The sequence below is a fragment of the Typopeltis vanoorti genome, chromosome 1, assembly GCF_054136105.1.
Source record: "Typopeltis vanoorti isolate ZY-2024b chromosome 1, IOZ_Tvanoo_1.0, whole genome shotgun sequence".
NCBI classification, from domain to species: domain Eukaryota; kingdom Metazoa; phylum Arthropoda; class Arachnida; order Uropygi; family Thelyphonidae; genus Typopeltis; species Typopeltis vanoorti.
In genome coordinates, this window is record NC_143549.1 from 188,451,967 (window position 1) to 188,464,833 (window position 12,867).

General features: G+C 34.9%; 1 protein-coding gene across 1 annotated transcript in view; it reads left to right on the forward strand.

The window, feature by feature from the left end:
* Sec16 (endoplasmic reticulum export factor secretory 16) overlaps positions 1-12,867 on the forward strand; it is a 627,195-nt gene that overhangs the window by 73,783 nt on the left and 540,545 nt on the right. Inside the window, exon 6 of the mRNA XM_090400384.1 lies at positions 1,210-2,254. Coding sequence (XP_090256510.1) covers positions 1,210-2,254 — 1,045 coding nt within the window. The remainder of the gene's footprint in view (positions 1-1,209; positions 2,255-12,867) is intronic.

Sequence of the window (12,867 nt, forward strand, 5' to 3'; positions counted from 1 at the left end):
ATTACTTACGAAGACCTGATTGTAGGCAGTCATTGCGAAAAGATGCATAAAGTACTCAGCTCCATAAAAGAATAAAGGGGAGAGAAAAAAAAAGGGAATCTGATTTAAAGTTTCTTTGGATGAGCCTGTTTATTTGTTTGTATTAATAATAGTGTGCTTGTGGCATCTGTAATTGCTCAAAAAAGAAACCATGTTTCAAAATTTAGCAGTATTATTAGATTGATCACAAGAAGTGTAGCACCAAATGTAGTCAGTATTTCGATCTCTATGCAGTATATCCCCCTGATGTAGAGAATTTTTTCCACTATAATATTGTATGGTGAGGAATACAAAACTTTCATTTAAAGGGTTTTCTGTTGTCAAAGATGTTTTCCTATGTTTGTACCAGAGAGATATTGCATCAAAGGGTATAAAATGGTCAATGAAGTAAGTTTGCAATTGATGGGTCATCCTCACTTTTGTGCTGTAAGTAGAGAGAGGGAAGTTATTTTTTCTTGCATCATTTATATACCACACTCTTTCAAAGTGTTTTCATGCCGATTTAAAAAAAAAAAAATGTCTTCCAGCTTCCATACAAATCAACTATAGCATAAAATGACTCATAAAGTAAAATTAACAGTTGGAAAGTCACTCTCATATGAAAATTACTTTTGAATACTCCTTTCTAGTGAATCTGAATTGGAAATTGCTTAAGTCTAAAAAAAAAGAAAGAAATTGCATTTTGTTATTTTTTTGTATATGTTCAGAGTTACCTTAGCTAGGTGCATTTGATATTTCCCTGCTTGTCTTGTAAACAATAGGGGGAAAAATTATGTATACTATATCTGCAGTTAAGAGGGTTCCATTACAAAAGCTAATCTTAATAAAGATGTTTATTTTATATTCAACAACTTGGATTGTGTCAGTGTTTGTTTAGGCCAACTCTTCAGCTGTTCACCGAATTCAGGTTGCCCAGTAGAATTGCAATTCTAAATGTAATCAAAATTCAAACATGGGCTTATTTTAGAAATCTTGAAGATATGGCTTAAATCATGATGCATTTGTTTTGATTTATCGTTTGAATTCCTGTCAAATCCTTTGACAGGGATTTGATTCTTACATTCTGTGCTTTTTTATATTATTGTTTTAGTATGCAATGCAATTTACTTTTAATTATCTAATTTTATTCTGTATATTTGTTTTTAATGCCTGATATGTCTGCTTTTACAGAATGATCCATGGAATTGGCATATCGATAACAATGGAACTCAGCAGAACCAGGTTTGGCCTCAATACCAGTATCATTCTCACCAGCAGCAACAGCATGAAAGCAGTGTTGATGATGTAGCTGCAAGTAATGTTGATCGTCAGATTCAGAATAGCATATCTGCTCCTCTGACCGTTCAGCAACAGACTATTGGTTCTGAACAGCCCCATTATCAGCAATCATGGAACTATGGTATACAAATGCAGCAGGACTGGAATCAAAATGCGCATCAACATAGTGCTGAACACTTTCAGTGGCAAAGTAGCACATATAATTTATGGAGTAATCAGCCACAGTCTTCTGTAGATACGCAGAATAATACTATAAATCATCACAATACTACTAATGTTCATTTAACTTCTGAAGGATGGGGATCTTGGCCTATTGATACCAGTGAAAAACATTTAACAGAGCAGAATCAAAGTATAGAACAGAAGTGTTGTGAAAATATCTCTGTGCCACATTCAGTTATGAAGCCACCATGTGAAAATGATGAAGCAAATATATGTAGAGGTGAAAGCTGTGTTAATGATATTATGGAAAGTAGTATAGAAAGGCTCACTTTAGATACTGTTGAATCTGTACATAATAATTTAATAAATTGCAGTGATATGACTGATAATATCAAAAGTGGAATTCAAGAAAGTATTGCTAGTGGTAATGGTGTGTCTGAATCAAATGGAGGATTATCAGCTTTTTTTAATAGTGATATTCATGATCAAGGTAGGGAATCCACTTTAAGTCATGTGAATAGTTCAGATGCTGAACTAGCAGAAGCTATTTTAAATAGGACAGATCTAGGTTCCAGAGAAGAGAATAGTTCTGTAATTGACAAAACACAAAATCATCACCGTCTTCCTAACGAATTGCACCAGTCTGAAAATGTTATACAAACTGACAAAGTAATTCAAAAAGAGAATGAGTATTTGCAGAGTGGAGGTATTTCTGAATTACAACATAGCTTGAAACATTTGTCTGTAAATTCAGGAGGAATTTGTGTCAGTGAAGGTAAGATTTTTTTCTTTTCTTTCTTTCTTTTTTTTTAATTGTTCCAAAGAGGCCAATGTTTCATTCAGAATATTTTTTAACACGTTTGTTGCCACACTCCTCGGGCATAGTTTGTTACCGAACGGCAAGCAATTTCACTTCTACAAGATCAGTACAAGTTATTATCTCGTAGCTGGCTTATCAGTCAGAATTTTGTTTCATATGCCAACTACGAGTCTCGTATCACCCCCCACCTATGCCTTACATGTGCCAATGACTGTGTAACCTGAGTTCAGAGTCAGTGATGACGTTCAGCATTCAGTGCAATAAGGTTTATTGCATCTAGTCTTACAATCTTCAATCAAATGGCCAGTAAAAGAAAGCTTACTAATGAAGAATTAGAAGCTTATCCTAATATGAGTGATGATGAATGGAATGAATTATTTGGTTCTGATTCCGAAGATGATTATAATTCTACAGATGACTCTAGCGATGACTCAGATGATGATATAGCATATATAAATATGCATATGTTGAAAAAAAACTTCAAAAAATTGTTTTATTTGCATTAATAAATACACAGTTTACGCAACAATACCTCTTATAATATACTATACTTTTGCTGAAATTATTTTCCTTCTACCAAGGCCCCAGACTATATTCACAAGCCAAGGGTCCAAATTAACGTGCTTATACTACAGGTTAACTCATGCTTGGCATAGGAGATCGTTAATCGACATTCGAGTATATTCGTAGTTGGTTTGTGAGGCTCATATACTCATAGTTGGCAGCGAACATGTTAAAATGAAATGTGTACTTTATATAATCCATTTCTTATGGAATATATGTTTTAAATTGACAGTACCCACCTTTCCTCCTCATTTCATAACCTCAGTGTTCAAACATTTCCAGCTTTGAGTGCTTAGTGCTACCAAAAAATCTCATTTTGCTTCCATTTAGCTATGATAATATTCAGATTTCTAGACAATATCAATTTCTTTTTCTTATACTGATTTTTTTTTTCTTATGCTTTTAGACATAAATACATCACATCTGTTTTCTCTTCAACATCCAGAAGACTTGTTTTTTTCCTGCTCAAATCATTGCTTGTCACCTTATACAAATCTCTCTGCCTTTTCTTAGAATATTGTTCTCATATTTAGAGTGCTATAATTTTTTTTTTTTTTTTGATGCTTACCCAGAAAAGGGCATTCTAGTTAATTGATGATTTCCTGCCTCTTTCCCTTTCTTACACACAGTGATCTCACTCCAGTAATTTTCTGTTTGGAATGTTCTTTATGCTTTTTTTTTTTGTAGATATTTCATGGACGCTATTCTGTTGAATTGACTTCGATCATTATTTCCCATTACTCTAAACCTATATGTAATTGTTATTGGTCATCATCCATTTGCAGTCCAGTTGCAAACTTATTGAACTGACTTTTCCTCATCTTTCATTTGGTTTTCTTGCCCAGCCTTCTTCATATTGTGTTTCCTAACGACTGCAACCTTCAGAGGGGACAAACATCAGTAGATTCCTTTTTTTTTTTTTTTTCTTGTTAACCACTTGATCACACGTCACTGATATGCTATAGATTAATATGGAAATAAAATGGATATAATGGTCCACTTATGCCTGCGCTAAGTATTCTGCTTTTTCACAATCACATTTATTCCGTTATTTCTTATGAACATTGGGCAGGTGGTTTATAAGCTGACTGTAGAACTAACTTGGGTTTTCTACATAAGTTTATTAACTTCATAAAGGACAGAAATTCTTCATGAAAGATGTTTATTTGTAGTTTGGAATTACCAGAATAAAATAAACCATTGTTACTGAACTATAGCAAAATGCTAAAAATCAGAGTGATTTTTTTTTTTCCCCCATTTGCATTTCTGCAGTTTTTGCAGCTAATATAACTAACAATTGACTATCCATATTAATTTAGATGAAATGCTGCCTTTGATAATTATTCAACTGTATGATATTCTTGCACATCAGTTCAACAAATACTACTGTTTCTTTATGCGATTTCTTTAGGATGGTTCTAGCTATTACTAAGACTATTACTAGCATTAATATTGGAAAAAATCAGCTCTTAATGGCTGATCTCTGATTTTTCTTCCTCTTGCCATTTGTTAAATTTATCTTGTGTTTGCTGTGATATAAGAGACTACACTAATTTACACAAGTACCCATTTTTTTGCTTATTTATCAAACAGTAGCTTATGTTCTCATTCTGTCCTGCTTGATATTCTGTACTCTTTTTTCTCATGCAGCTAGAGAATTTTGTCCAGTAGTGTTCAGATATTATCAAGGCCTTATAAATAGGAACAATAACTGTTTTATGGCATATCTTTTATGTAGTCTTTCATTTTTGCAGTGTATTATCTGAATTTCAGTTTCATTTCTGCTATTACACCAAATTATTACCTCTGATGCACTTTCTTTTCTTTTTTCTTTTTTTTTTTATTCTTGTTTATGTTCTCACCCCTACGAAAGGTTATTTGCAAACCAATAGTACTTACACACGGATCAATAGTCAAAAATATATATAAGGAACTTTTCCCCTGCACTTGGTTCTTGGGGCCCCCTGTGCAATATTAGTCCCAGTGTTGTATTATGGATTCGCAGTTGATATTATGCCACCTAAAATGACGATAGTACATTTTGTACTGTGGGTGGGCTAAGGATTTTTTTTTTCTATTTTTATGAATTATATGTATTTTTTGTATTATTTATTTTTTATATAGTCTGGAAACACTGCTCTAGAGACCAAACATTTTTCAAGCTGCTTCAAGCTTCCAATAAGTGGTATGGTGGTCTCACACTGGGCAATGAAATTCATCTTCCATCTAAAGACAATCACAAACATCAGTACCCATGACTGGATTCAAACCTGTGACCTGTTAGTTGGAATGTTAACCACTTGGCCAACCAGGCTAGCTCTTCTGTTGGAGAAACTGCATCAGAGGTATTGTTGCATCAGTATAATACAATGTCTACAGTTTCCTCACTCTAAAATTGTAATCTCACACTTGACAGTAGATTGAACCGGATTCGTTATTTTACTATCCACTGTACCAGTGTGAGTGATATTATACAAGTCATTTCTTATTTTCTTTTGTAATTTTGCTTTTATACAACAGAAGCCCCACCGAACCTTCTGATACTCCACCTGACATCAATTATTTTCACTTCTCTTTACTCTTTTCTTATACTGCTCCTTGCTAGTGAAGGAGAAGAACAGTCAGGGGAAACAAACTTACAAAGATAGTATTATCTTCAATTTTAGTTGCTTCACTGGAACTGTAAAACTAATCAATATGCTTCTCTTCATGATCATTTCATAGCCATTTTCTTATCCATTAGCTTCAGTAAATGATTTTTTTATCTCCTACCTAGTGTTGAGAACATTTACTAGGATTATTTCACTTTAGATGAATTGGTGTTGTGTGTAAATGAAAAGATTTTTCCTCTTACAAAATAGGTAAAGCAGCTGGAGAACACATGCACTTAATAGACATAAACACCTTAGTTGCTTTATATGTAATCATAACTTGCCAGCCATACGACATACCAGAAATACTTTCTCTAGTTTTGAACTATTTTATTCACTTTATACTCTTCTGAGATCATCTGAAGGTGAAGTAGTGATCTTATGCAATACAGAGGTGACAGTTTTTATGATATAACCAAGTGGAAAAACTTCAAACAACTATCTCTAATCCAGAATACAGTCATCCTTTGACTTACGTCGGGGTTCCATTCTTTCCGGCAGGACGTAAGTCGATACATTAAATCAACAGAGTTATAGGGGTTAAGGACTTAACCATAATAAGTATACTGTCATTTTAATTTTTAAACCTTATAAAACTGTACTATGCATTACTGCCACTATAAAAGAGGAGAATAATCATCCAAGTCTTCCTCCACAATCACATCTTCGTTACCTTCTTATTGGAAGGATCAGGCTGCGGTTCTTCTGGTGTAATCTTGGTTTTTTTGATGGAAATGTCCAATGTGCTTTACTTATTCCTCTTCTTCTTTTCATCATAAATTTGTTTATAGCAAGCAAACGCATCATGTACTTTACTTTCTACTAATAAGTAGCATTCAACATTGGGGTCCATGTCTTCAGCCATTTTGAGAACATCGCTAACTTCGGAGAACATTTCTGCAAGACCCCCTTCACTGTAAATTGTTTAATTACCTCCTCTTGTTTCTCTTTGCCCTCTTCGTTTTCTCGTTTTTCCTCTTTTGCAACAGGTTGTTCCTCCAGTTCGACCAATTCTTCGTTGGTCAACTATTAGGAGCACTTTCTATCAGTTAAATTATGTCGTCATCATTTATTGAGATTCAGATTGTCTGCTGTCCACTATTTCTTCACTCAATTTACAGAGCTCTTCATTTTTTTCAAAACTTCCAAAATCATTCACAAACCTTTCTTTTTAATGTCTTTTTCCATATGCCACTTATACATTGAGAGGTCACTTCGTCCTTTAGCCATAGCAATATTTTTAATAGCATGATAAATATTGAATGCTTTCCAGAATCGCATGAGAGTCTGATCATTTCCTTCAGTGGCAGAAATGACTTGTGAAAAAGTTCTCCGTAAATAATAAGCCTTAAACACTGCAAGAACTCCTTGATCCATCAGTTGGATCAATGAAGTAGTGTTTGGAGGGAGAAAACATGATCTTGGGGTGAAGATCACTGATGTTAGGTGGATGACCCTGGAGCATTATCTAGAATTAATAAAATTTTAAATTCTACATTTTCTTTCACACAATAGCTTTCCATTTCACTCGCATAACAGTTGATTGAGGCATCCTCAAACAATTTTTGAGTCATCCACGACTTCTTATTGCTTCGATAATGAACTGTAAGAATATGCTTCCTAATGTTTTTGAAGGCTTGTGGATTTTCACTATGCCATATCACAAATGGTTTCAGTTTATATCCAATCACATTATCCCCTAACAGAATCGTAATATGGTCTTTAAGAGCTTTGAAACCAGGCATAGTTTAGCTTTTTGTGGATGAATGTCTGCTTGGGCATTTTCTTCCAAAACAAGGAGGTCTCATCCATATTAAATATTTGCTGTGGCAAATAATTTTCCTCCGTAATAATTTTATCCAATTTCTACACAAACTCCTTGGCAGTCTTCTCATTGGCACTTGAAGATTCACCATACGTTTTGCATTATGCAGCGCCAAATGTTGATTGAATCTCATGAACCAACTGGAAGAATTGTTGAATTCGTAATCGTAATTGGTTCCTGCTTTCTCCTTCAACATGTTGAAGAGACTTAGTGCCTTAGTGGTTATGGTCATAGTGCTAAGGGATATGTGATTTTAGTTCAGGTCCCTTTGTCCATGATGCAAGTAGCTTTTCCATATAAACCGATAGGACCTTGTGATTGTTTCATCGCTATCGTCGATTTATTGGAAGAAGATCCTTTCACAGCCTCTACGATTTCATCCTTATTTTTCAAAATGGTTGTCACTGCAGAATGAAACCATATGAAGTCGTGTGATCACATTGATGGGCTTACCAGCTTCTTGTTGCTTTATAACTTGCAACTTCGTTTCAAGATCAATTGCTCGCCTCTTTTTCTGTGATTCTTCACTAGGTTTTTTGATTGTATGTGTAGGGGGCCATGCTGCACAAAATATCATGAAATATTTAACGATAAATATACAAATAACTTATTTCTCAAACACAAAATCAATACAGGAACTATTGAAGACACATGCCGATTGCCAAGGGAGATTGCTGCCGAATGTTCTCTTGCCACTGCACATGGTGCATTGTTCCTAAATAGAAACCTTTTTATTTTACACTTGCGTCTTGTTCAGAAGTATAGTCGAAAATATTATTTATTCCCTTATGGGATCACAGACATATCTTCGAGAAGACGTAACAAGAAGACAAACAGACATAAATCAAGGTATGACTGTATTTTAATAATAAGGTTTGACATCTTTTGGCTACTCGTATATGAAAATATGACTTTGGCATTACTTCAACCTTAGTATCACCTCTGGGTCTGGCTCCCACTAACGAGACCTCAATAAAGGTCAAAATTGATCTGGGCAGTGACCTTTCCCATAATGCATAGCATTATACATACCGTAAGGATATGTGCTTTGCATAGCATTATACATACCGTAAGGATATGTGCTTTGCATAGCATTATACATACCCATAAAGATGTGCTTTGCATTATGGGATACTAAGGCAAGTGATGAAGTTATTAGCTTCTATGTACGAGTTGCCCCAGTCCTGAAAATACTTCAGGTGCAAACTTTGTTTCCTTTCACTTGGATAAAGGATTAAACTAAGTATATAATTTCTTGGTATCTTTAATTTATAATATAACCAGGAAAAACTTCCAATAATAAAGATAGGAATGAATGGAGGACTGGCGGAGGCCTTTGTCCAGCAGTGGACAAAAAAATGGCTGCTGCTGATGAATTATTTCATTGTATAATTTTGTTGTATTTCAAGTTAAGTGAATTTAAATTTAGTTTAATTTATAAGTTCATCTTAGTTTGTAGTCACCCATATGATGACACTCCAGCACATGGCTCAGATCTATAAAAAGGAATAACTTTTATTTTTAACTTCATCTTCTGATTGTGTCTTTGCACTGATGATGGCCTGTTAGTTTTAGGCTGAAATATTTGCAATAAGAAAATTATTATTTTTTTCTTGTAAATACGTGTTTCTAATAATTCTTAATAATAATTAAGAGGAGAATTAATCAGTGGTAATCATCCTCCTGTGAGGAAAGGTATCTGTTTTCCTTTTTCACCAATCTAATATAGATAAACAACCAAAAGACCAATGGAAACTAAAGCACAAAAATGACTGATACCCAGGTGGTTAGCCCCATCTGAGTTTAACTGCCTTGAGCTAGCCTTCTCTGTCTGGGATTGCTCTCCAGTCATCCCTGCAATTGCCTATAAGCCACATTGAATTAAGAAAGTGGAACTATTTAAAAAAACCTCTCATAGCAAGAATAGACAGAATTTTATCCCCCACTGGGGGAGAATATTGCATAATGCGGGTGGTCTACACCATCTAGTCATAAATTTGATATCTCCTAGAATGCTTTTTTCTAAATACAAAAACGTCTGACTGAACAATAAAATTTCTGCAGTACAATATTATAAAGCATTTGGATGTCATATTGCTGGTTTTCAAATCCATGTTTTTTCTAACCTTCCATAAATGGTATTTTAATTCATTAATTATAAAAATCAAAATTCTCTTCCCATTGCTGACAGGTGGTGGATATTGCAAAAAAAAAAAAAAAACTGTTCTCTTGTAAGCAATTGAATGCCCAGCACATCACATAATCTGTTCCAAATACACAGGGCAAGAGGACAGCTGTAGAATGCATTCAAATCGGTAACAGATGCCACAGATTGGATCTCCAATGTTAAAGTAACCCCATTTGATGGTATTGACTGGAAGGTGGCCATATGCAATTCTCCAAGCAAGATCCCTCCTGTTAGGATATCCTTGGAACTTCAACAAGTTATGAAACAAAGTATTCTTGTCAGTACCCTACTGTGGAACTTCATGGTGAAAGAGATTAAAGATTTCTTTATAACAAATTTTGCTTTTTTTTTTTAATGGAAAGAATGTCAATTCCAGAGTGTTTTAGCAGTCTTAGAGTTGAACCAGGGCAAACAACGAAAAGTCAGCTACTGGAACAAATCTGAAAGCACACCCCAACTCAACATCACCAGAGTTAAAGATCGGTACTATCAACATAAGAAGCCTGAATGGCAAAGAAATGGAGCTAGCTGAGGAATTAGATAAGTACCAGATCGACATAATAGGTGTGACTGAAACAAAAAAGACAAAAACAGGTGAGATCTTTCTGAGCAGTAAATACAAAATGTTATATTCAGGCAACGACAATCAAGGAAAAGAAGGAGTAACCATAATATTCAACACAAAATACGAGGCTCATCTTCTTGAATGGCAGGCAGTGTCAAGTAGAGTGATTTGGGCAAATATCAGAATGGAGAACTGGACAATGAGACTTGTTTGTGCCTATGGTCCCACAGAAGGTTCTATTAAGGTAGAAGTGGAGGAATTTTTTGAGGCTTTTAAAGAAAGCAACTGACCCAATGAAAAATGAAAAGTTGGTCCTTGTTGGGGATCTAAATAGCAGAGTAGGAAATGATTGTCAGACATACAAAAATATTTTGGGAAAATATGGAGAAAAAAGCAAAGCTAATAATAATGGCAAATACCTGTTGGATTTCTGCTCAGGACATCGACTGGTTATTACTAACACCATGTTCCAACATAAAAATGTGCACAAATTGACATGGATAGAAGAGGCAAGGAATAAGAAAAGTCTCATTGACTGTTATTATTGATAGTGATGTTTTCTCCCTGGTGCAGGACACCAGAGTGTACAGAGGATTTGAAATTGGAAGCGATCACTATTTAGTCTTGAGCAGGATAAAATTGAATTTCATATTGAAAAGAATGACATGTATGAAAGTTTTAAAGCGAATAAAAGTTGAGCAGCTCTCAGATGTGAACTGTAGACTAAATTACACAAACATGATTGAAGAAAAAATGAAAGAGTTTGAGAACAGGAACCAAACCTCGGAGATTCAGTGGCAAGTCTTGAAGAAAACCCTGATTGATTCAGCTACAGAGGCATGTGATGAAGTTGTCTGCAAGGATAGAAAAATTAGAACTCCATTGTGGACACAGGAAGTTAAAGAGGCAGTGAAGGAAAAGAAGAAAGCATATCAAAAGTTCCTGGCAAATAAGTCAGCTTGTGCTCTTAGAGAATACAGAGACAAATGTAAGAAAGCTAAACAGTGTGTAAAACTAGCTGAACAAAAGTCATGGGAGGACTTTGGCAAGAACGTAGAAAATAAATATCAAGAAGGTCGCAAAATATTTTGGAGGTTGTTGAAGAAGCTTAAGAATGGAGGAAAGAGTGCTGTAAAAGGAGTTAGAGATGATAAAGGTGACATGAAAACGGGAGAAAAAGATATCCTTGAAGTATGGAGTAATTACTTGGAAAATTTGCTAAATGAAACAAGCAGTGATGACAGCACAGTGATAAAAAAACACTGACCAGGCATGCAGTCAGGAATACATATCCATACTTGAAGTAGAAAAAGCCATCAAAGGCTTGAAATGTGGAAAGGCGGCAGCAGTAGATGATATTCAACCAGAAAAGCTGAAGTATGGTGGTATAAAAGTCTTATAGTGGCTGCACTGCATAGTTCAGAATGCCTGGACAGAGGGACGAATTCCAGACGATTGGAGTAGAGCTCTCATAGTACTCATATATATAAAAAGGAAAATAAAACAATGTGAGAATTACAAAGGTATATCCCTACTGAGTGTTCCTGGTAAGATATATGCAAGTATACTTGAGAAACGGTTGAGAAGAATTGTGGAAGAAAAGCTTGGTGAAGAACAAGCTGGATTCAGGTCAAATAGAGGCTGTCAGGATCAGATCTTCACTTTACGACAAATAGTGGAGAAATCATGGGAATATAACAAAGATCTGTATTTAAGTTTTGTCAATTTGGAAAAGGCATATGACAAGGTGCCAAGAGAGAGAAGCTATTCAATACGCTACAGTTATATGGTGTCAATGGGGCATTATATCAAACAATACTTAGTCTTTATTTGAGTTGTAAGTCAGCAGTTAGAATTGAAGGAAGTACAGGAAGATGGTTTAATGTTAAAACTGGTGTGAGACAAGGATGTACATTATCCCCTCTGTTATTCATAATCTATATGGATCACATTATGAAGGAAAGTGGTATTAAACATGATATCAAAATTGGAGATATTAATGTCAGCTCTTTGCTTTATGCAGATGATGTTATACTTCTAAATAAATCCACTACAAGTCTGCAAGATTCTCTGACTAAATTGAATAACTGTTGTAATAGATATGGTATGAAGGTCAGCAATAAAAAGAAGACAATGAAAATAGGCAGAATCATTGAAAATGTCAATGTGTTATGGATGGAGAATTACCTGTGGAACAAGTAAAACATTTCAGCTACTTAGGCACAATTTTTAGTGAAGATGGTAAATTAAATATGGAAATAGACAGCAGAATCAACAAAGCTGGTATGGTAGGAAGTCAATTGAATAAATTCATATGGAATAAGAGAGAAATCAGTCTTCTAAATTAGCTGTATACAAGACAGTGTTCAAACCTGTTTTAACTTATGAATCTGAGAGCTGGGTCAGAAGTAAAACACTTGAACAAAGACTGGAGACCGCAGATATGAGAGTCCTGAGAAAGATTAGAGGCGTGAACAGATGGCATCAATGGCAATATCATATTAAAAATGAGAATATTAGGAAAGAACTTGACATTGTCAGCATCAAGGAATGCGTTAGCAGAGCTAATCTCAGGTGGTATGGTCACTTAAACAGAATGGGTGAGGAAAGATTAGCAAAACACGTGTTTTCTGCCAAGTTGGCAGGAAAACGACCCAGAGGAAGACCAAGACATAGGTGGATTGATACGGTACAAAGTGTCTTAGATGATAGAAATATAAGATCTGGTAATGTTGGAGTCTTGACAAGTAACAGACTGATTTGGAGGAAAATTGT